At 43.1% G+C, this 25,143-nt stretch overlaps 1 protein-coding gene and 1 long non-coding RNA gene across 9 annotated transcripts in view; one reads left to right on the forward strand and one right to left on the reverse strand.

The window, feature by feature from the left end:
* Nucleotides 892-2,464, forward strand: LOC106502506. Its single transcript, XR_001296123.2, has 3 exons — nucleotides 892-1,413; nucleotides 1,851-1,926; nucleotides 2,309-2,464. It is a non-coding gene; the product is annotated as an uncharacterized LOC106502506 (long non-coding RNA).
* EPB41L4A (erythrocyte membrane protein band 4.1 like 4A) overlaps nucleotides 3,750-25,143 on the reverse strand; it is a 284,136-nt gene continuing 262,742 nt past the window's right edge. For 7 of the 8 annotated variants that reach the window (XM_018053739.1, XM_018053736.1, XM_018053743.1 and 4 more), the window contains 6 exons: nucleotides 24,958-25,077; nucleotides 13,342-13,389; nucleotides 12,149-12,217; nucleotides 11,544-11,654; nucleotides 9,936-10,017; nucleotides 3,750-4,387 (listed from right to left, as the gene is read on the reverse strand). In XM_018053739.1, coding sequence (XP_017909228.1) covers nucleotides 4,361-4,387; nucleotides 9,936-10,017; nucleotides 11,544-11,654; nucleotides 12,149-12,217; nucleotides 13,342-13,389; nucleotides 24,958-25,077 — 457 coding nt within the window. In that variant the 3' untranslated portion in view covers nucleotides 3,750-4,360. The remainder of the gene's footprint in view (nucleotides 4,388-9,935; nucleotides 10,018-11,543; nucleotides 11,655-12,148; nucleotides 12,218-13,341; nucleotides 13,390-24,957; nucleotides 25,078-25,143) is intronic. The other variant, XM_018053741.1, reaches the window with a different exon arrangement.

Here is a 25,143-nt window from a genome sequence, read left to right on the forward strand (position 1 = left end):
ACTCTGTGCGACCCTGTAGACGGAAGCCCACCAGGCTCCCTGTCCCTGGGATTCTCCAGGCAAGAATACTGGAGTGGGTTGCCATTTCCTTCTCCAATGCATGCATGCATGCATGCTAAGTCGCATCAGTCGTGTCCGACTCCGGGTGACCCCACAGACGGTAGCCCACCAGGCTCCTCTGTCCCTGGGATTCTCTAGGCAAGAATACTGGAGTGGGGTGCCATTTCCTTCTCCTAACTTGTTCCTTTTAACGTGCATTTCTAAGATTTAACACATTCGTGGTTCGCACTCGATTGCTACCGGACTGCGAGGCTCTATGACATTTTCGCCTCCTTTGTTTCCGTCTTGGCACTTAATTAACACCGATGAACTTACGGGGCGCACGGTTTCGTGTCTTTCTCACAGAAACAGGATGTAAGACAGGAGTTCTGTCTCACTCACACCTGGTTCTCAGGCATTTAGAATAGAGCGTGAAGCACAGCATATATGCAATAAATATTTCTGGAATGAATGACCTTACTCTTCCTCAGCTGGAGACGGGGAGCTCTGCCTCTCCTCCTCAGAACACGAGGTCTCCGGTCCTCTGGCCTACACCCGCAGCTCAGCGCTGACCGCGTGCTCTTGACACTGGGAGGAGGGGTGGTTGAGTGTCCACACTGGGAAAGAGCTGCCCTCCCGCAGAAAGAGCTGCTCGCTGGGCTCCGCCTGCGGGCGCCGGGGAGAGCAGCCGCGCCCCTCACAACTCTGCGCGTGCCGCCCCGCCCCTCTGCCAATCACTGGGCAATTCGCCCTCCGGCCACACGGCGGCGTCTGGCGAGGGCGCGGATGTCGATGGTGCGGTCCGTCCTCCCCGCACCCCTCTAGCAGTGGGTCCTTCCAGTCGTAGAAAAGCATTGTGGGAAGGCGGCGCATCCTTTCTGGCCTCGGCTCGCGTTGAGGGTGTTCTCAGCTAGAGGTTCGGCTGGCTCGGGTCGTCCCGCGGCCAGCCCTCTGAGGGCCTGGGCGCCGGGCAGGACCCTGCGGCCTCCCTGAGTCTTGGGAGGCTGCTGCCGCAACCGGCCCGGGCAAGATGCTCCCGGCACCTGAACGCGTGGAGGGCAGCGGCCTGCTTTGGCCTCCGCCACGTTGTCGTTGAGACCTCAGGAGGCTCCAAGCGGCCCCGAGTCTGCTTTTCCATGCCAGGAGACGGGGCGATGGGGGTGGGGGCTTTTGAGTTCATCGACTGTGTGTCAGGGAATATCCAATGAGGGGATTTTGTGCGTGTGAAAGGGAAAGGCTTCACCGTGTAACAGCTCGTATGCCGACCATGCGGTGTGAAATCGGGTCAACGGGAGAGTGTCATTTCAGGTGTAGATCTTGATAACTATGTCATGGTGCAGAATTTGGCGGAAATGAGCATCACCATCCTTGCAGGTGAGTTTTCTTGTTCTTAGAGAAAGGATCAGGGGCCTCGAGATTTTAATATTTTAGCCATCTAGTAGAGTAATTAAGCGTTCCTTACCCAGTTGGATTCTGAGTCGTAGAAGAAAATGTAGAACTGGGCTTAGTTGCCCTCAGAACAGTGAATCTCGGCCCGTTGTCTTAGGGTTAGCACCTCGGCGCCACGCAGCATTCCTTATGCGGTTTTCTTACCGCCTTTGTGTTGCCCATTCACTTTTGGAAACTAGTGGATGTGGTGTCAAAAAAGGCGTACACAAAACACTTTCGCAGCTTTTTTTCCTGCCCTTGTATTTGATGTCTTTGGTGTAGGAGCTGCCTAAGTAACATACACTCATATTATTTACACAGGTAGTTTTGATTCTGCAAAGTTAAGTGTACCTTTCTCTTAACCGGTTTTAATTTTTGTTCAGGTGAAAGATGGACGCTGAAGCATAGACTGTTGCCAACTGAATACTTAAGTATCTGGAAGCGTGAAGATGACCTAAGGTAGGGTGATAGTTTTGAATTATTGATAGTTGTCATAACAGCAGTTAACAGTAATGTGAATTTTATCTTTCTAGATGGGGGTCCTTCTCTGGTGGGTATTAGTTTATAATTGTTACTAGTTCATTAATATTAGTACTGCTGTAAACAGATTGTTAACTGCAAATGGGATACCCTCATCCCATTTATCATGAAATCTTCACATGATTTTATGCGTAGTAGCTAAAATTTGAAAAACCACTTGGCCAGCTCTCAAGCATGTTTTCTGTTGATGTATGAAGTCCAGAAGTGCATGACTTAATCCAGGAAAGAAGCATGTACTGAGTTTGTAAGTCTTGAAGTAAATGTTCACTTGTCAAATTGAGCGCCTTATTTTTTCTTTTAGGCTGTCCTTGGTGAGGAATTTGACAACTTGATCTTCAGGAGCTGCTTAGAGTATTTAAAATTTCCAGGATTGCTTTTAAAAAAAAGTGCTTTTGGACAGCCCATAAATGTACATATAAAACAGTGGGACTGTAAATAAAATAATGTGTTTCTTGGAGGTTTGTGTGTTACGATTTAACTGTTAGAACATAGCATTCTTTCACTGAAAGATCAAAAGGGGGCAGATCGCTTAAGGCTCTGTTTAAAGCAAGGGAAAGCCATGATGGAAATGTACATTTGCAAGAAAAGCAGTGCCATGGGCCAACTGGAGGCTACTACTGTATGCCATATTCTGTCTGTGCCAGAGCTGACCACCTTGGAGAAGGGTGGTGGTAAAGTTAGGAAAGAAAGAGTTAAAACTACAGCAGCCAGGAGTTAGTAATGAAGGATACGTCCGCAATGATGATGGTAATGATTGCTAGGTGTGCAGTCTTGTACATTCACAAGATGAGCTAGGGGAGCAGCTTTCTGAGCTAGTCTATTTGAATTGCCTTAGAAATCTAAGTGACTCCTTGATACTACACTGGTCTGTAGTCTGAAAGTGAAAGTCGCTCACTTGTGTCCAACTCTTTGTGACCCCATGGCCTATACAGTTCATGAAATTCTCCAGGCCAGAATACTGGAGTGAGTAGCCTTTCCCTTCTCCAGCAGATCTTCCCAACCCAGGAGCCAAACTTGGGCCTCCCGCATTGTAGGCAGACTGAGCCACGAGGGAAGTCTGTAGTCTAAGCTATGAATAAAACTTGGCCATGAGAATAAGTGTGGTCCATGAGGGTCTAGATTTTAGAGACTCAATTACTGATGATGTAGAATAGGGGGAGCTGGAAAGGACAGAATGGCAGGAGCAGTGAGAAATGCATTAAAGTAAAAAATACTGCAGGATAGCTTGAAAGTTAACCTTGGGATTTGGTGACATGAAAGTCATGTCTGAGGTCTGCTTTAGTGGAACAGTGGGGAAGAATCCATATTTGAGATGGTTGGAGATAGCACATTAGGAGATCAGTTGAGCACACTGGTAACTGGAGAAGGGTCTGGTTGTAAGATTTGGCTGTCTTTACTAGCTGACAGGAAGAGGCTGAATACATGAGGCCGCAGGGATGAGAAGGCTGAGGGAGCTGGGCTCCAGGGCATGTCAGGTAGAGTGACAGGAGAAAAGGAAGGACATGGGTTGATGGCAGCCATGACGAGGTCTGTCTTTTGTATCAGGGGAAGATGAAAGATCCTGTAGGAATATGTGTTCCCTGTAGACTGCAGTCATCTGCCAAGAGGAAAGGTCTGAAATAGTGTTTTGGAAGAGTTAGCCAGGCAGACCTTTCACGTTTAAGGTCATGAATTTATAAGCTGAGGTCAAGTGAAATCCACACATAACTTCTGACAGCACCAGACAAGGACACTAGAAATTAAAAGCAGCACTTTTTTTTTAACATTTGCAAATAGCCAATGAAACTTAATGCCACAAAATACAGTATTACAAAGAACATTAATGTGAATAAAAATATCTGCAGTGTGAAAGTGATCTCTAAGTCTCGCATTTGTGCACAGGCAGAGATCCACCTAGAGCAGGGAAGAATCTTTTCATTCCCCTTAGTGCACTGCTGCATAGCTACCTGGCCACAGTCCAGGCTTCCAGAACTTTGATCTGAAGCCTCTGGTCTTGATGGTGGCAGACAAGATGCTTGGGAGTTTCTGGAAGGTAAACATGGCATCAAATGGAAAAGGTTTTATAAGACTACTATCTTTCCAGTTACCAAAGAAAAAGGCCCTTAGGCCTTTAAAAGACGCAACAGACTCCCTTACTTTCTTCTGAAGAAACATTTCTGCAGGTCCAAGATATCTCAATGATCATAATTCACAGCTTCAAAGTAAAGGTGGCACCACATGCCCTCCCCACCCCCACCCCAAGCCCACTGGGATTAAGTCTCTGTCTTGAGGCGTGAAGCTTGGATAGTTTTTATTGTTTTTGCTGTGTGTTTTCCAGCCATATTGCTTGTAGATGTCTGAGATTTTTCTTCAATCAGGCTATCTTTGACCCGTTTCTTCTCTGGAAAACAATATTTGAAAAAAGAGAGTAAGATTCAGAGAAGAAACTACAGCCAAGTAAATTTAATTAACACATTAGAAATAACTAAGTCATCAAGTTATATTTAGGAAAAGTGTGTGATACCAGGCTGTACAAATATTCCCTTTATTTAAATAATTAGGATAAATGTGTTTAAATCTTTAAAAAGTTATATGTGCGTAACAAATTTTGTGTAAGAAAGTTAGTAATAAATCTCAATCCATGTAAGTGTCTTTTCTACTGAGAGGCTAACCCAGCCTCTCAGGCCTCTCTTCAGAGGAGGGGCAGAGAGAGGAAGAGAAAGGGGAGTTTGGGATAATTTTTAATCTTCCCTGATTATATTTTCAGTAGTCACTGAAGAAACCCCTCAACACAATGCCCTGGGTGTCCTCATCCCTGAGGGCTGGAGCTGCCTGGCGGCTGGGGCGGGGGGCCCCTCACGGAGAAGCGGGAGTGAGGACCCGGGGCCTGAGCGCCACACGCAGGGCTGCGGCTCGAGGCTCGCGCGCGCCTCCCACAGCCGCGGGGAGGCCACAGCGGCCCCTGCCTGACAAGCCCGCCTGCTCGCGCCTTCTGGGCTGCTGCTGCTGCGTCGCCTCAGTCGTGACCGACTCTGTGCGCCCCCATAGACGGCAGCCCACCAGGCTCCCCCGTCCCTGGGATTCTCCAGGCAAGAACACTGGAGTGGGCTGCCATTTCCTTCTCCAGCGGGTGAAAGGGAAAAGTGAAAGGGAAGTCGCTCGGTTGTGTCCGACCCTTCGCGACCCCATGGACTGCAGGCCACCAGGCTCCTCCGTCCATGGGATTTTCCAGGCAAGAGTACTGGAGTGGGTGCCATTGCCTTATAGATGGCCTAAGCTGTCAGTAGATCTGAGCTAAACAAGCATATTTACTTCCCCAAAAGTATCTCCCCACACATAATGAGCTACACTCCAGAATTCTATTATTCTGGGATTCCTCTGGACTGAAGCCACCCTCTAAAAAAGTTGTCTTTTATCTGTTGTGGGACTGGCTTAATTTTACTCATATTCAAAGAAGCACTGATGGAACGATTTTGCTGAGCACAGGGAGTACAAATCAAGCTAATTTTGGAGTCAAACACCTGTTTGGGATAGACTTTTAGATAACCAGAGGGGTAGGAGGAGGACACCAGAGCATGAGTCAGGGCAAGGGAATATAGCGTTAAGACAGCAGAAGAATCACTACCGTTTAAGTTTGTTAGGCGTTGAACCCCTCTCTTCTGCCTGCAAACCTTAAGGGAAAATGAATCAAAGTTCCAAATCCATCCCACTTTAACCAGCCTTCATAAAAAGTGAGATGAAATGTAGGCAGGGCAGGCCACTGGCGGAACTCTGGCATCATCGTGGAACTTAGGAAATGCAACTGTCCCACTTCCCCATGTCACTTGCATCCTTTTTCCACATGGCAACCAGATCAGCAGTTTCCTTTTGGCACAAAGAATAATACAGAACGAAATCCAAACACACTCTTTTCCCACGGTATCTAAGGCTCTGCGTTATCTGCCCTCCTTCCCCTTCACTGGGCTCAGACCTCCAACACCCAGGCCCTTCCCAGCCTCAGCATTGTTTTACCATGCTCTTCCTTCTGCTTCCATCAGCCTTCCACGAGTACTCACATGGTTGGCTCCTTCTCACCTGCGAGTTTCAATTTTCCAGGTTGCTTTCTGAGATGGCCGTATCTATCTAAAGTGAAGTCACCTGTCTATTCTCTAACTCAGACCTTTGTTTCTTCATAATGCTTACCTAGTTTTTGGTTTTGTTTCACCTGTTTACTGTTATGTGTCAAGGCCAAGAATCACCATCTTCTATCAAGGGCGAGGTCATAGACCGCCTGTCTCTGGTGCATACTGTTTTTCCCTCCCTGCAAACAACCCTTTAAAAACAAAAGCAATTAGCTCCTGGACTGTACAGAAGCAGCTGCTACTGCTAAGTCACTTCAGTTGCAGCCCATCAGGGTCCCCCGTCCCTGGGATTCTCCAGGCAAGAACACTGGAGTGGGTTGCCATTTCCTTCTCCAGTGCATGAAAGTGAAAGTGAAGTTCTAAGTCGTGCCCGACTCTTAGCAACCCCATGGACTGCAGCCTACCAGGCTCCTCAGTCCATGGGATTTTCCAGGCAAGAGTACTGGAGTGGGGTGCCATTGCCAGCTGCAAACTAAATTTATGCTATGGGCTGTAGTTTGCTGACTGCTCCAGTGAGTGCCTTGTCATTCCTTAGATGCGCTCCCTAGATACTTACTGAATTCAGTATCAAAGGTGTCCCAGAGACAACCTTAGATTCAGTGCCATTGATCAGAAGATGCATATGAGTTGTTCCTGTGTGCAGCAAAGTGATAGCTATTCTTTCAACATTTCCTGTAAGTTTCTTGAGATTCCTAAGTGGTGATTGGGGGCTTCCCTTATAGCTCAGTTGGTGAAGAATCTGCCTGTAATGCAGGAGACCCCGGTTCAATTCCTGGGTCAGGAAGATCCCCTGGAGAAGGGACAGGTTATCCATTTCAGTATTCTAGGGCTTCCCTGGTGGTCAGCTGGCGAAGAATCAGCCTGCAATGTGGGCGACCTGGGTTTGACCCGTGGGTTGGGAAGATCTCCTGGAGAAGGGAAAGGCTACCCACTCCAGTATTCTGGCCTAGAGAATTCCATGGACTGTATAGACCATGGGGTTGCAAAGAGTCAGACACGACTGAGTGACTTAGAGAGTCTAGTTGACAAAGCAGAAATACAATGAAATTCTCATTTGTATTGAAGCCAACTTAAATTTAAGACAAAAAAAAAAAAAGGCTCTGAAAAATAACAGTGCTTATTAATCCTCCTAGCAACCTCAAGAAGTAGTTTTTATCTACATTCCAAAGAAATTTAGAAGTTTAACAACGTTCAAAGTCCCACAAGTGGTGTGTGGAGAAAAAAGAGACACCAGTGCAGGTCCTGTCTGAAGGTGAAGTCTAAACTACTAGTCATGAATGTCATTTTTTTTAATTGCTATTGACTTAAATTGTTTGGACAACCTATTAGCTCTCCCAGATTAATCAAAAATTATGCAGATTTTAGTGCAAGCTGTGGTTAACCACGCAGATCTCTATTCCAGACTGAGGCAGTCATTCCCCAGCAGCTTGAAGAGACAGCTGCCATACAGCTCAAAACTGAGCCCCACCCTGGGCTGAGGAGGCCACCTCATCCATGGTCAGAACCCCCTCCCAGGGCACCCTTTATCCAGTCACTTGCTACATGGTGAGTGTTTAAGGTTCAGCCCCCTCATCTCCAGGTGGGAGGAATCAGAAGGGCCATCTTGGCTCCAGAACTCCCCATGGGACCATCTGATGCCTTTACTGGGGCTTGTACCACTCAGTTCAACTCTTGCCTATCTTTTATACCCCAACAAGTATTGATCCTAAAAGCACTTTCCAATTAACTTCCCGAATGCAAACCTCCATCACAGAATCTCTTCCTAGGGAACCTAACCTAAATTGGCACAGGCTTTTACTGTCCTTGCTCAGTTCAGTTCAGTTCAATTCAATCACTCAGTCATCTCTGACTCTTTGCGACCCCATGGACTGCAGCACACCAGGCTATCCTGTCCATCACCAACTCCCAGAGTTTACCCAAACTCATGTTCATCGAGTTGGTGATGCCACCCAACCATCTCATCCTCTGTTGTCCCCTTCTCCCGCCTTCAATCTTTCCCACTCCAACACCACGGTTCAAAAGCATCAATTCTTCGGCACTCAGCTTTCTTTATAGTCCAACTCTCACATCCATACATGACTACTGGAAAAACCATACCTTTGACTAGACAGACCTTTACTGGCAAAGTAATGTCTCTGCTTTTTAACATGCTGTCTAGGTTGGTCATAGTTGTTCTTCCAAGGAGCAAGTGTCTTTTAATTTCATGACTGCAGTCACCATCTGCAGTGATTTTGGAGCCCAAAAAAATAAAGTCTCTCACTGTTTCCATTGTTTCCCCATCTATCTGCCATGAAGTGATGGGACCAGATGCCACGATCTTAGTTTTCTGAATGTGGAGTTTTAAGCCAACTTTTTCACTCTCACTTTCATCAAGAGGCTCTTTAGTCTTCTCTGCTTTCTGCCATAAGGGTGGTGTCATCTGCATACCTGAGGTTATTGATATTTCTCCTGGCAATCTTGTTTCCAGCTTGTGCATCCTCCAGCCCAGCGTTTCACATGATGTACTCTGCATATAAGTTAAATAAGCAGGGTGACAATATACAGCCTTGACATACTCCTTTCCCTATTTGGAACCAGTCTTGTTCCATGTCCAGTTCTAACTGTTGCTTCTTGACAACAGATTTTTAGGAGGCAGGTCAGGTGGTCTGGTCAAAGACTTTGGCATATAAAATAAAGCAGAAGTAGATATTTTTCTGGAACTCTCTTGCTTTTTCGATGATCCAGCAAAAGTTGGCAATTTGATCTCTGGTTCCTCTGCCTTTTCTAAATTCAGCTTGAACATCTGGAAGTTCACGTTCAATACTGTTGAAGTCTGGTCTGGATAATTTTGAGCATTACTTTACCTGTGTGTGAGATGAGTGCAACTGTGCAATAGTTTGAACATTCCTGGGCATTGCCTTTCTTTGGAGGTGGAATGAAAACTGACCTTTTCCAGTCCTGTGACCACTGCTGAGTTTTCCAAATTTGCTGGCATATTTGAATGCAACAGTTTAACAGCTTTGTCAGCATCAACAGAAAACTGGTCCTTGCTCAAGTCATCAACAAAAATGAATCAAGTTAAGCACAGTAAATGACAGATACGCTGAAGTCAGGGTTCTTAGGTTGTCCATGACCTTCCTGAATCGTATGCTTATGTGCTTGAAATACACACTTACACACATTTTTATGGGAAAAAGATAGTAGTTATAATTGCCTTTCAAAGGGATCCATGATCCAAAGAATCCACTGCGAACAACAAGCTGATACTGATCCATTATAAACATCACAGATACAAATCTATCCAGTAAGCTTATATAGCCTCCATTTTTTTCTATCTTGTTAAATATACAGTGAGAGATGAGGTCAAACACTTTGTTTGCTACAGCGTTCCTCTGGTATAGCTATCTAATTCAGCCGAGTGTTAAATTGATTTTGTTAAGGAAGCTAGATGCTTTGCAATGTCCTTGAATTCCTCTTTGACCACATTTTTAATACATCTCCAGAACAAGTGTAACTCTTTGACTGAGAAGACAAATAAAATGGGAATAAAACAGGACTTCAGTAATTCTGCCTGCTATCAGTTAACAACAGAACATGGGTCCCCTTATCCTTATTTCTCTGACTCAAAAAAAAAAAAACTTAACAATCTGTTTTCATTGGCTTTGCCCCAATTCTCACTTTAGAGTTTACACTACCTCTAGCTGTCACTTCGAACTTTCCAGGTTGTGCCTTGTCTTGACCACACACCCTTCCTTTCTTCTCCTTCCACGTTTTATACATGCTATTTTTTTTTAAACATGGAACCTCGTCATCAATACAATACCCACTTAAAACCTGATTATTTCCTACCTGATGAACTGTGGAGCCACCAGAACCCTGAGCATCTGAAGAACGGGTCACGGGAAGTGGAGGTACAAGGTCGGTTTTTGAACTGCAGAGAGTGAGTTTTAGAATTAATGACTGAGACAGTACCTAGAAGGACAATTTGAGTTGGAAAAAGGCTATAGCAAAATAAACAGGTTTTACATATCTTGCGTTCCTTATAGTTACTACTACAGTGCTCTACACAGTGAGACATTTAATAAATGTTTTTGAATTAAGTTCAATGGGTTAAGTAACTTACCTCAAATCACAGCAAATAAATAGAAAAACGAAGAATAAATTTTAAGTACTGTGATGTGTGTATAAATGGCTTTTTGATTTGTTCCTAAAGAAATACTTATTGGCCATGTATTCTTTTTCATTAAAAAAAAAAAAAAAAACAGCTGTGGAGCTATGGACAGCAATGTTCTATATTTTACAAGCAAACAAAAAATTGAAAAAACAAAAACCTAACCTATATCTCTCTCTGATGGGCTAGTCTATCCCCAATTTATTAGTGTTTATTTTAGTTTTAAGCCTTAATTCTGAGTTTAATGGTTAACATTTCTACCCTGCAATACCAAGTACATGAATTTCCATGGGGCTCCCTGGTGGCTCGGTGGTAAAGAATCTGCTTGCAGTGCAGGAGACCCAGATTCAATCCCTGGGTTGGGAAGATCCCCTGGAGGAGGAAATGACAACACACTCCATTATTCTTGCCTGGACAATTCCATGGACAGAGGAGCCTGACGGGCTACAGACCATGATATCATAAAGAGTCAGACATGGCTGAGTGACTAACACACAGACAGCACTTTCATAAATGGATGCGTAATTATTTTGTTAACACATTCATTTAAAATATAGCACTTGTTGTGTTAAGCTGAAATACGGATCCTTTCTCAAAAGAAACACTAAAGAACACAAAGAGACAAACTACTCTTGCTACAGGAAAAGAAAAGATAAAATGCCATCGATTCAAAAAGAAACTGTTATGCCAGTTTCCCTCTAATATGGATGCATTTATCATTCAAAATAGAATAGCTCGTGCATTTTTTCTGCCTTCTAAAAGCTTCAGTGCATAGCTTGGAAGGGCAATGCATGCGTGCTAAGTCACTTCATTCATGTCCGGCTTTATGCGACCCTATGGACTGTAGCCCGCCAGTCTACAGTCTCTGTCCATGGGGTTCTCCAGGCAAGAATACTGGAGTGGGTTGCCATGCCCTCCTCCAGGGAATCTTCCCGACCCAGGGATCAAACCCGTGTTTCTTATATCCCCTGCATTGGCAGGCAGGTTGTGTTTGTTTGTTTGTTTGACCACTAGAGCCAGCTGGGAAGCCCTTGGAAGGCCATAATTCAGTGTAATTATAGTCTACGTCTGTGCTATCCAATATGGTTGCCACCAGCCACACATTGCTGCTTAAGTTTAAATTAATTAAAATTACAAATATTAGGTTTCTAGTTTCTAGGTCACACGAGCCACATTCCAAATACTCCATGTCCACAGACACAGAACATTCCTATCACTGCAGACAGTTCTGTGCTCTGCTCCCTGGAGCTGTGAAGGTGACGGCGTACTCACGCCTGCCCACTTACTTCACTTCTGAGAGCACGGACCGCTCTCCATCTGAGCACTGGGACCTGCGATGCTGGCGGTGGCTTCTCGGTGAATGAGAATGCCGGATGCGGACTGGGTCACCTTGAGTCCTGAACAAGCAGACAAACCACGGAGACAAACACGCCAGAAGTCAGAATGGGACCGAGCTGGGGTTTTCTTTAATATTGTAACTGTGAAGGAATATAACTGAGAGTTTTAAAAACTTGATCGCTCTGAGCTTGGAAAGCCTAAATGGCTTTCATTTCACAAGTTAACAAAAGAAAACTACCTTCATCATAACATGCAAATAAAACTTTATCATACAGTTGACCCTTGACTAATGCTTGCTTAGGGATACCAACCCTGCATGAAGTTGAAAATCCCCATACCCGTTTACAGTCTATAGCACAGAGAGTGACTTTAGTATAGAATGACAATAATTAATTATAATACACCCTTTTCTCCTCCTTCCTCTATAGTTATTTTTACTTTTAGTTAAAATGTTAAGACAAAGCACTGAAAGGAACACCTCTGGAGAGTAAGAATGGATTACTCATTTACAAATATTAATAAAACTTTTTAAGAAAGATTTTCAAAGACATACTCTATTTTAGTGTATGGAATCTCTTTTAATTGTTCTTCTGACAGTCCAGATGGATCCACAAGCTCCTTTCTAGAAGGGAATGAGCAAGAGAATGAAAGTTTTGACATAAATACGAACACCATTTACAGTTGGCAGGTGAGTTTTCACCTTTCTAATCTTGTCTCAGCTTTCTTTAAGAAAAAGAAAACCCTTCTTTTCTAAAGAAATCTGAGCGCCAAAGAATTGATGCTTTTCAACTGTGGTGCTGGAGAAGACTGGAGAGCCCCTTGGACTGCAAGGAGATAGTCCATCCTAAAGGAGATCAGTCCTGAGTGTTCACTGGAAGGACGGATGCTGAAGCTGAAACTCCAATACTTTGGTCACCTGATGCAAAGAACTGACTCACTGGAAAAGACCCTGATGCAGGGAAACACTGGAGGCAGGAGGAGAAGGGGACAACAGAGGATGAGATGTTTAGATGGCATCACTGACTCGATGGACATGAGTTTGAGTAAGCTCCAGGAGTTGGTGATGAACAGGGAGGCCTGGCGTGCTGCGGTTCATGGAGTAGAAAAGAGTCAGACACAACCAAGCGACTGAGCTGAACTGAATCTTGTCTTATAACACAGTGTTAATACAACTAATAGAGATATAAGCCAGGAATGAAGAGTAAGAAAACTGGTGTCCATTTGGGACTTCCTTGACAGTGTTGGGAAGGGACTCTGCCTTCTAATGAAGGGGTATGGGTTCAATCCCTGGTCAGGGAACTAAGATTCCACGTGCTGCAGCCAAAAACTAAAACATAGACACAAATAAAACTTAAAAAAAAAATACTAGTATGTATTTAAGGGGGAAATGGGAGGAAAACCTTTTCAGTAGCTCTTCTACCCTCTTGCAGTTTTTCTTTATTCAGGATACAAATGACTCGCCAGCATCTCCTATCTCCCTAAAAAGATCTTCTTCTCTCTCCTGTAGCAGATGTCTTTTCTTTGGTATTTATTTACACAGTGTTGGCCTCTCTGAGGCTCATTTACAGGCAAGGCTGACTGGCCTCAGGAGAGATGATGGGGCTGCCTGCTGAGGCACCACCGCCGGGTGCCAGGCTCCACACAGTGACGGCAGTGAAGACCACCTCGCAGGCTTCAGCCCTAGGCCGCCTCTCTGTGTCCTTATAAGCACCTTCAAACCACGTGAGTTTTAAAAACAGTACTCACTGGATATGCTTCCATAGCTCTTCTTTCGCTTGGATATCGGGACTTCTCCTATAAATAGAAAGAACAACACTCATCTCAGCACACATGCTTCATCCAATGATCTAACCTCTAACTTCAGCAGAGCCACAATATTACCAGTTTCCAGACTGTGAAGTTCTTATCTGCCAGCTGATACCAGACAAGGAAAGGCTGAACAGGGAGAGCTAATGTGGGATGGTTAGCACAAAGATAGTGGACAGTTTATCTGTTAGTCCACTGAAAAAAAAGAAAAGACATAAAAACCAGCCACAACCAGGGCTCCATCTAACGAAGAGCTTAGCAGTAGCGGGGCAAATCTACAGTCTCCAGTGGTGGTTTTACAACGAAGACTGATCTGAGGCTTCTGTTTCTGGTCCTTCTAACCACTTCTCAGTTAAATCAAAAGAATTAACCTTAATATGGAGAAGTCCCAATGTGAGCTGTGATCACGCAGTAGAGGCAACACCACAAGGGGAAGGAAAATGGTGGGGCAGCCAGGCTGGCAGACCGTGTGCCCCTGACTCGCTGTCCTTTCTCGCTGCATCTGACATTGCGTTTCTGGGCGAAGACCTGGGTTCACAAGGACTGGAGCATGTCTGTGGCCCATGCTGCCATCTTCCCATATGCCTGTCTCCACCCCGTCTATAGACTGTACAAATTCCTCCTCTAAGAACTACTTGAATAGAAACTGTACCACTGTGTTTAACTTTCTAGAATGAGAAATTCAAAGCCAGCATTCAGGTGTTCAGGGTCCCCATAAGAGCAGTGAGAACTAGAAATCTATGATCACAGCAACTGTTGCCACAGAATGATTTTTTTCCCCTAGTGAGAAAACGATAAGCTTTCATCAGTCCTTTCAAGAGAACCAAGTCCTAACAAAGGCCCAAAGAAAAGACCTAAACCCCAACAATTAAAATGCCTGCAGCTAAACAAAGCCACCGATATGCTCTCCTGTGGAATTTTAAATTTAAATCTGTATCAGCATTTCTGGGCTCAATATCACTTTCACCATATGATATTATCATCGCTTTCATTTTTCTCAGTTAATAAGAGCACCACTGAGACATTCTGGTAGGTCTTTCTGGACCCACAGAATATAATAAACTACTTTCTCACAACTGAATTGACTAAGTAGTTTTTTCCTTTGTAGAGAAAGAAAAAAAAAAATCTGTAGACCTTTTAATCCACTCAAAAGGAGTCAAGCCACAGAAGGCAAGGGAAGCGGAACGCAGCCTTGGTCTCAGACGTATGAAATACGGCGTTAAAGGCAGAGTTTGCTATCGAAAAGAAAACTGTAGGCTTAGAAACTTAAAATGCTTCTTTGGAAGAATCTCCTATATGGGATCTGCCGTTCCTACATGTGGCTGATATAGTTCACTAGACAATACATTAGCCCAGTGAACTATACTGCCAGAGAGAAGGTACTAACATTGAAAAGCACTAAACTATTATTCTGTTTATATACAAAAAGATGAAAGATGGTTCCACTGTAATTATACACCAGCATCTGATTCTCACAGGAAGTCACCCCAAATCCTCAGTATTACATAGCATCTAGGTCAGGAAGCGATTCTGCTGGGAATCACGCTTGTTTCAGGACGGTGCAGTACTGAGGCTGTCCTAAGGGCAGGGTATGTTGCCCCCCCCCCACTGCTGACACTGGGGTCAGATGTCATCCGTGGTTGCTGGGGGCTGTCTTGACCACTGTAGGACGATTAGTAGTACCTATGGACATGGCGCGCTGCGGTCCATAAGGTTGCAAAGTTGGACACGACTGAGCGACTGGACTGGACTGAACAGCCTTGACACCTAGATGCCAGTAACACCTCCAGTGAGGCAACCGAAAACATCTCCAGACTTCACCAAATGTCCTCTGGGAGGAAAGACTATCCCAGGGTAAAAACCACTGGTCAAAGGTATGATACGGTAGTACAACAGCCAAAGTCTGGTGACGGAAGGAAGCGGTCAAATGATCGTAAAGCTCCATTATGCGGGTGCTGAATAACGCTAGAGAGAATGACACTGAAACAGGAACTAATTAAATCTTAGAAGAATGAAGGAAATGGCATAATTTGATAGCAGGAGGGAGGAGAATGACAAAATGAGGGGCAAGGAGGACACGTTCCCCAAGGCTGCCAACCCCAGGCCTAGTGGTAGATGTGAGCACAATACAAACAGCTGGTAACAACAGATATTCCTGAGTGTTGGAATTGCACCTAATTTTCTTATTTACATTTTCTTATATTGTCTGATTTTTTTTCTTTTAGCCAAGAGCATTTCTTACCTTAATTATCAGAAAAGAAAAAAAATAAGGTTATTTTCATGTTTTATACTTTTAGGTGATTCACATTGTTGTACAGCAGAAACCAACGCAAAAATTGTAAAGCAATTATCCTCCAGTTAAAAATTTAAAAATATTACTATTGGGGGGAGGAATAAATTAAGAGCTTGAGATTAATACATACATACTGCTATATATAAAATAAACAAGGACCTGCTGCACAGCACAGGGAACTATATTCAGTGTCTTGTAACAACCGATAAGAGAAAAGAACCTGAAACAGCACACACGTTACTGAATCACTTTGCTGTACACCTGAAACCAGCACAACACTGAAATCAATGACACTTCAATTTTTTTAAAAAGCTATTAATGCTGCAATTCCACAAGAAACGTCTTTCATTCACATCTCAGAAAAACTGGAAAAACGTTATCTTAAAAGAGGGCTTCCCCGGTGGCTCAGCGGGCAAGAATCCACTTGTAATGCAGGAGATTCAGGTTCTATCCCTGGGTTGGGAAGATCCCCTAGAGGAGGATATGACAACCTATTCCGGTATTCTTGCCTGGAAAATCATATGAATAGAGGAGCCTGGTGGGCTACAGTCCGTCCGTAGGGTCATAAAGAGTCAGACACAACTGAGCTACTGAGCACTTATCTTAAAAGAACATTAGTCCTTCCAGACATAAATACTGGTCCTAAAAGATTCAGAAATTTAGTCTGCATGTTTAAATGCTATGGCACCATAACAGTCATGTATTTAAGCAAACTGAGTTCTGAAATGCCAGCAGTTTCAAAAAACATTAAGTCAGGGAAAAGCCCCAAAGCTAAAAGAAAAAAAATGCTAATTTCCTCCAACTGCTGGACAACCTGTGATTTAATAAATGTAAACACAGGTTACATGCTAATGAGAACTGTATAATTTTTATGCTGACATCTGCATGCATTTCATCAGTAATTTAGGATGATCTCATGATGTGCAACTCAACATTGATTTGTGGATTCTGAAAGCTGTGGAATTTTAACAGCCATTTTTCTTAACTTAAAGGCCCTTAATTATGCAGGTGTTTTACTTGAACTCACCAAATAAATTTCCAAGAAAATAGAACCATGAGTTTCCACAGGTACAATGTATATAAAACACATACATGCAGTCCAATATTAGCCCAATATTTTTCAAAAAACATCCCTCATACATACCTTATACCAATAACTCAAATTAATATTTACCTTTCAGAGAGATTTCTTTGATAAGACATCATAGAAATAATTTTTCTTTTTTCCATATAGTCTTCTTCTACATCCCCCAAACACTCTAATTATATTATCTAGAAAATAGTATAACACATAATATGTGCTATATATTATAGTAGAGTGTTATTCACTCAGCTGTGTCTGACTCTCCGTGACCCCGTTATAACCCACCAGGATCCTCTGTCCATGGAATTCTCCAGGCAAGAATATTGGAGTGAGCTGCCATTCCCTTCTCCAGGGAGCCAGAGACTGAACCCGGCTCTCCCACACTGCAGGTGAATTCTTCACCATCTGAGCCACCAGGGAAGCCCATGTTACAGGAGATAATCTACTCTGTTTTGTTACTGTATTGTGCTGAAAAAATACATATGACAGCATTTGACTTATTTTTGTGATCACTGCCATAGAAGGAAATTTAGAGCTGAAAATGTGTTACTAAAACAATCAATTTTATAAAATTTCTTTATTTAAAACATTCAGAGCACTTAACTCAGTAATTGCTTATCAAATTCCTGAGTGGTCAGAATAGGTATGATTATGCAGTGTCTTAAATCTTCTCTTCCTTCCCTCTCCCCCTCTTGGAATTAGAGAAAGATTAGAAAGCCACAGAGCCCAGAAACCTAGTTGCTGAAGATCACTCAGGAGTCACTTCCAGGGACTTCATGCTAAGTCTTTATCTAAGGCATCAGTCTTCTGTTTTGTGTTTAACTGGGAACATCATTCCACCCTGACAACCTCATCTTTCAGTTTTTCACAGAAGTAGTAAGACATTATTGCCACCAGAGGGAGCCTGAGCCTTCATGCACACACAAGTTGAACCTGTGAGAACTTACTGTTTCAACTTCCATGTCTTTTCCAAATATCCCAGTGAATAAAAAAATTCACCCATGTAGAAAAGAAATTTCATTTAAGTTTCCCAATGATATGTAATATCAATGTCTTGGCAATGAAGCTGAAAAATAAACTAGATAGGACCATTTCCACATTCAAGTAAATTATATCCAATCATATTTCAGTTCATGTGTTTTAGGAGAGAGGATTTTGTATTTTCTACAACTGTGTATCTCTGGTATTAAACAGTGAACACAATTTTCTCGTTTTTCATTGGCGATTTAAAAAAACAATGAGTGAATCATGTGTGAATGATGTATCATAACATTCTAAATCCTCAGTGGACACCTCCATATGGGCAATTGACGCACACGACCATAGGAATTCAAGAACAGGGGAGTAACTGACAGAATGCGATTTACTAAATATCTTAAATGCTAAATATACGTACAAACATTGATACATTTAAAGAACAATTTTAATTACTTTCTTCAGATGCTGCTCTACGTTTTCACTTAAAAGAAAAAACAAAAGCTGTAGTGGTTCCTGCTGCTGCTGCTGCTGCTCAGTTGCTTCAGTTGTGTCCGACCCTGTGCGACCCCAGAGATGGCAGCCCCCCAGGCTCCCCCGTCCCTGGGATTCTCCAGGCAAGAGCACTGGAGTGGGTTGTCATTTCCTTCTCCAATGCGTGAAAGTGAAAATTGTAAGTGAGGTCGCTCAGTCGTGTCTAACTCTTCGCGACCCCGTGGACTGCAGCCCACCAGGCTCCTCCGTCCATGGGATTTTCCAGGCAAGAGGACTGGAGTGGGGTGCCATTGCCTTCTCCGGTAGTGGTTCTTAGAGATTCCTAAATTCTCAAATTCTAGTTTTAATGTGAGTGACCTCAACCTGCTCTCTTTTCTCAGCTGTTCCCCATTCCAAGGGGAAAAAAGTCAAGTAACTTATTTATATGGATATACTGAGACCTGGAGAACTTACTAATTATAGTAATTGCAATTGTGAGTATTTATGCTGTCACTTGACATATATGATTTGACTTAATGTTCAGCAAAATCTCTTCAGGATGGTATCATCCATGTTGTATACATGACACTAAGAAGTTCATGGAGATGAGGTAATAAGCTAACATTCAGAGGCCCAGAATGCAAACATAGGTCTGTTCTTAACAACAGCACCAATCAGATATTTTCTTAATTGTCAACAAACCTTGGGTTTTTGATGTCATGATCAAATAGAAGACAGAGCCCAGTTTGTCCTAAATAAAGTAATGAACAGTCTTGTAGAATTTTAACACTTCTATCTAGCAGCCTACCTGACATTTCCATTTGTTCGCCAACTTGGTTTTTCCAACCTAATGAAACAGAAACCTTAACACTTCCCACAGATACCAGACCATCTCCCTCCACCTCATGGATGAAGTATGTAAAAAGGCATGGCTACTCACTTAATATGTCAACTCCAAAGTTCATCCACACTGTCTCTCACACTATGAACCCGTTAGCTCTCCTTCCAAAATGTGTATTCATCCACTTCACTTCCACTACCACAATCTTTTCTGAGTTAAAACCACCTCACACTTGGACCACTGAAAAATTTTTTAAATTGCTCTTCCTGCTTCCTTTCCTGTCTCAATCTGCTTCTAACTCAGCGGCCAGAGCAACTTCTGAAAGAATTACTCTTCAAATTGGTATTTTTTTTGTTAACTGTACTTTGGCCATATCAGCTATACAGTCAAATAATCAAGTTCAATTAGAAAGTCATACCACAAACATTTGCTAAGTCTTTTTATAGTTTGTTTTAAAAACTAAATTCCAGAAAGGTATATATCATACTATTAACAGGATTCTCTCATACAATTGCATTGTTCTGAGATAACCCTCTCTCTGGTCTGATATTTTTATCATGTAAGTAAGATTTAAAAGAAAGTTTAAACCCCAAATATTAATAATTATAGGATCCATAAGTATCCTAAACACTCAATTTAAGTTATAGATGGTCAGAATAGATTTAAAAAAATTTTTTAAGACAAATTACTACAATCTACAAAAGATCAAGAGATGGGCTTTAATCATAAAGATATACTTAGGCCTAAAATAAAAGTCACTTCAGTCATGTCTGACTCTTTGTGAGACGTCTATGTGACCCTGTGACCCACAGCTTCTCTGTCTATGGGATTCTCCAGGCAAGAATTCTGGAGTGGGTTGCTATTTCCTCCTCCAGGGGATCTTCCTGACCTGGGACTGAACCTGCGTCTCTTATGTCTCCTGCATGGGCAGGTGGGTTCTTTACCACTAGCGCCACGTGGGAAGCAGTAGCTCAGCTGGTAAAGAATCCGCCTGCAATGTGGGATACCTGGGTTTGATCCCTGGATCAGGAGGATCCCCTGGTTAGAGAATGGTTACTGACTCCAGTATTCTTGCCTGGAGAATTCCATGGACAGAGGTTACAGTCCACAGGGTCACAAAGAGTTGGACACAACTGAGTGACTTTCACTTTCATATGCCATGTAAAAAGTGAGCATGAAAAAAGTATAATGGCTATATCTAAGTGCACACATACATATACACACACAAGTTTGTGGGTAAAATGGACATAGAGAAAGGAATATTACCAGAACAAAGGACATGTCACAATGATAAAAAGGTCAATTTATCAGGTAGACCGAAAAAACACTTTTTTTCCCCACAAATATGTGTGTACCTAATGGCAGAGCTTCAAACTAAGCTGAAACAAGAACTGACAGAAGTAAAGGGTGAAACAGAAACATCCACAGTTACTAGAAACCTACACATAACAAGTGGACACAATCTTAGCAGCCCAGTATCTGTTACAGAATTTCAGTTTGTACTTTAAGACTTACCACAAAGAAAGTTCATGGAAGGGTTGGTTTCCTGGGTAAATTATATCAATATTTATGGAAAGAATACTGTTAATTTTACCCTCTCAGAAAACAGAGAAAATAAGGGAAAGTGGGAATCCCTCAGAAGAAATGGAGTAGCCATCATGGTCAACAAAAGAGTCCGAAATGCAATACTTGGATGCAATCTCAAAAATGACAGAATGATCTCTGTTCGTCTCCAAGGCAAACCATTCAATATCACAGTTATCCAAGGCTATGCCCCAACCAGTAACGCTGAAGAAACTGAAGTTGAATGGTTTTATGAAGACCTACAAGACCTTTTAGAACTAACACCCAAAAAAGATGTCCTTTTCATTATAGGGGACTGGAATGCAAAAGTAGGAAGTCAAGAAACACCTGGAGTAACAGGCAAATTTGGCCTTGGAATGCGGAATGAAGCAGGGCAAACACTAATAAAGTTTTGCCAAGAAAATGCACTGGTCATAGCAAACACCCTCTTCCAACAACACAAGAGAAGACTCTACACATGGACATCACCAGATGGTCAACACCGAAATCAGACTGATTATATTCTTTGCAGCCAAAGATGGAGAAGCTCTATACAGTCAACAAAAACAAGACCAGGAGCTGACTTGGCTCACATCATGAACTCCTTATTACCAAATTCAGACTCAAATTGAAGAAAGTAGGGAAAACCACTAGACCATTCAGGTATGACCTAAATCAAATCCCTTATGATTATACAGTGGAAGTGAGAAATAGATTTAAGGGACTAGATCTGATAGATAGAGTGCCTGATGAACTATGGAATGAGGTTCGTGACACTGTACAGGAGACAGGGATCAAGACCATCCCCATGGAAAAGAAATGCAAAAAAGCAAAATGGCTGTCTGGGGAGGCCTTACAAATAGCTGTGAAAAGAAGAGAGGCAAAAAGCAGAGGAGAAAAGGAAAGATATAAGCATCTGAACGCAGAGTTCCAAAGAATAGCAAGAAGAGATAAGAAAGTCTTCGTCAGTGATCAATGCAAAGAAATAAGAGGAAAACAACAGAATGGGAAAGACTAGAGATCTCTTTGAGAAAATTAGAGATACGAAGGGAACATTTCATGCAAAGATGGGCTCGATAAAGGACAGAAATGGTTAACAGAAGCAGAAGATATTAAGAAGAGGTGGCAAGAATACATGGAAGAACTGTACAAGAAAGATCTTCATGACCCAGATAATCATGATGATGTGATCACTAATCTAGAGCCAGACATCTTGGAATGTGAAGTCAAGTGGGCCTTAGAAAGCATCACTATGAACAAAGCTAGTGGAGGTGATGGAATTCCAGTTCAGCTTTTTCAAATCCTGAAAGATGATGCTGTGAAAGTGCTGCACTCAATATGCCAGCACATTTGGAAAACTCAGCAGTGGCCACAGGACTGGAAAAGGTCAGTTTTCATTCCAATTCCAAAGAAAGGCAGTGCGAAAGAATGCTCAAACTACCGCACAATTGCAGTCATCTCACATGCTAGTAAAGTAATGCTCAAAATTCTCCAAGCCAGGCTTCAGCAAAACGTGAACCGTGAATTCCCTGATGTTCAAGCTGGTTTTAGAAAAGGCAGAGGAACCAGAGATCAAATTGCCAACATCTGCTGGATCATGGAAAAAGCAAGAGAGTTCCAGAAAAACATCTATTTCTGCTTTATTGACTATGCCAAAGCCTTTGACTGTGTGCATCACAAGAAACTGTGGAAAATTCTGAAAGAGATGGGAATACCAGACCACCTGACCTGCCTCTTGAGAAATCTGTATGCAGGTCAGGAAGCAACAGTTAGAACTGGACATGGAACAACAGACCAGTTCCAAATAGGAAAAGGAGTACGTCAAGGCTGTATATTGTCACCCTGCTTATTTAACTTCTATGCAGAGTACATCATGAGAAACGCTGGACTGGAAGAAACACAAGCTGGAATCAAGATTGCTGGGAGAAATATCAATAACCTCAGATATGCAGATGACACGACCCTTATGGCAGAAAGTGAAGAACTAAAGAGCCTCTTGATGAAAGTGAAAGAGGAGAGCGAAAAGGTTGGCTTAAAGCTCAACATTCAGAAAACGAAGATCATGGCATCTGGTCCCATCACTTCATGGGAAATAGATGGAGAAACAGTGGAAACAGTGTCAGACTTTATTTTGGGGGGCTCCAAAATCACTGCAGATGGTGCCTGCACCGATGACATTAAAAGACACTTACTCCTTGGAAGAAAAGTTATGACCAACCTAGATAGCATATTCAAAAGCAGAGACATTACTTTGCCGACTAAGGTCTGTCTAGTCAAGGCTATGGTTTTTCCTGTGGTCATGTATGGATGTGAGAGTTGGACTGTGAAGAAGGCTGAGCGCCGAAGAATTGATGCTTTTGAACTGTGGTGTTGGAGAAGACTCTTGAGAGTCCCTTGAACTGCAAGGAGATCCAACCAGTCCATTCTGAAGGAGATCAACCCTGGGATTTCTTTGGAAGGAATGATGCTAAAGCTGAAACTCCATACTTTGGCCACCTCACGTGAAGAGCTGACTCATTGGAAAAGACTGATGCTTGGAGGGATTGGGGGCAGGAGGAGAAGGGGACGACCGAGGATGAGATGGCTGGATGGCATCACGGACTCGATGGACGTGAGTCTGAGTGAACTCCGGGAGTTGGTGATGGACAGGGAGGCCTGGCGTGCTGGGATTCATGGGGTCACAAAGAGTCCAACACGACTGAGCGACTGAACTGAACTGAACTGAAAGGAAAGTTCCTAAACTCTTTTAAATGACCAGCATACCCTTGTTTAAAAAAAAAAAAAAAACTGACACAAATACTACAAGAAAATTGTAAACCAGAATCTCTCATGAACATATGGAAAAAAATCTTAACAAAATATTAAATAGAAACCGGCAATATGTGGAAACGATAGTAGGTTTATTGGGCATTTATCCCAGGAATGTAAGGATGTATCACTCAAAGCTCAGCCAATGTAATTCCTCCACTGATGGAATGAAGAAAACCCACACCTGAGACACCATCTCTCCTTCCACAGGTAGGCAACACGAGGCATCCTACCACCCAGGATCATAAAGGGATATAGGTAGTTAGTCCCAGCTCACTTTTCATTTAAAAAATGTATGCTTTGGAGCTTCCCTGGGATGGTTCAGCTCTAAGGAATCCATTTGCCCATGCGGGAGACACGCGTTCGATCCCTGGTCCAGGAAGGTCCCACATGCGGCGCAGCAATCAGGCCTGTGCACCACCACTCCCGAGCCTGTGCTCCAGGGCGCATGAGCCACAAGCACGGAGGCCAACGTGCCCTACAGGCCACACCCCACGAGAAGGGACGCTGTGCAATGAGAAGCCAGCTGCCTGCACCTGGAGTGCAGCCCCCACTCGCCACAGCCGGAGAAAAGCCTGCGCAGCAACAAGACCCGCTACAGCCAAACACGATAAAGTTTAAAAGTACACATTCTTTAAAAAGGCATGATTGGGGGCCACTCTCACCTTTTAAAACAGGTCACATTCTCTCTATGGAACATGCCCATCTCCCGGGGCCTCTCACCTTCTGGGGTGGCCCATCCTCAGTCTATGAAGCGTGTATCCATTGGCAGAACACATAAAGCTGCTTTCCCTCTTAGTTCCTGGGGCACAGTTCCCTTGTCTGCCCACTTGTGTCTCTCATAAGTGCCCTATATTAATAAATCTACTTCTTGCTCATCAAAAAAAGAAAGAGATGCTTTGGAGCAAAAGGTGGGAGTGGGGAGTCTAAATCTGGATGATGCAATATTTTTTTAAGTATACATCATCAGTTCAAAAGAAAATTGATCTGGGGGACTGGCAATCTCATCATCATGGGATAACTATGCTCACACCTGGCATTGCCTAGCTACAAAAGGAGCAGGCTGATCTCAAGACTGGGACGAAATGAATCACTCATTGACAACTGCTCACAAATGGTAATCTGACGGGAAGTTAGTCATAGCTAGTTCAACCTGGACCAAGGCTTCAGAGGAGAGAAGCAGCAGGTATTTCAACAGTCTGGCTCCAGAACAAAGGAGGCTTCCTACTTATTCAGCTGAATATACACTTTTGTTTAAAAACAAAATAAAACATGATTGTGATAGCCTTGTGTTTATGACATTTTGCTTTGGCTCTGCTCCAACTTCCACCCCTTCAGATATAGTTGATGAGAGTCACAATAAAGCAAAATAAATATGGCAAACAAATACTAGCATGATCATGATAGACCTGAACCACCTTAGAAGACCTCAAAAGAGACAGCCCAATGTGCCCCAGAATCCACATGCTACCAAAAGTTCTGAGTTTTTCAATTCAGGCATAAAGAGGGAGCACATACGAGCGAGATCTGTGTCTGGATCGTCTATTGTTCGGGTCCGCCTGGTTTTTCTCCTTTTGTCTCCTTAATACAGCTTCCCACTGTGGCGCCGAATCAACCATATCATTCTCCTGCCGTATTCTGAAAAAACAAGGTTCACCTAAAGTTAACACCCACACGTGTGTTACCTTTATCAGTTCATCCTGA

The sequence above is a fragment of the Capra hircus genome, chromosome 10 (genome assembly GCF_001704415.2).
Source record: "Capra hircus breed San Clemente chromosome 10, ASM170441v1, whole genome shotgun sequence".
NCBI lineage: Eukaryota > Metazoa > Chordata > Mammalia > Artiodactyla > Bovidae > Capra > Capra hircus.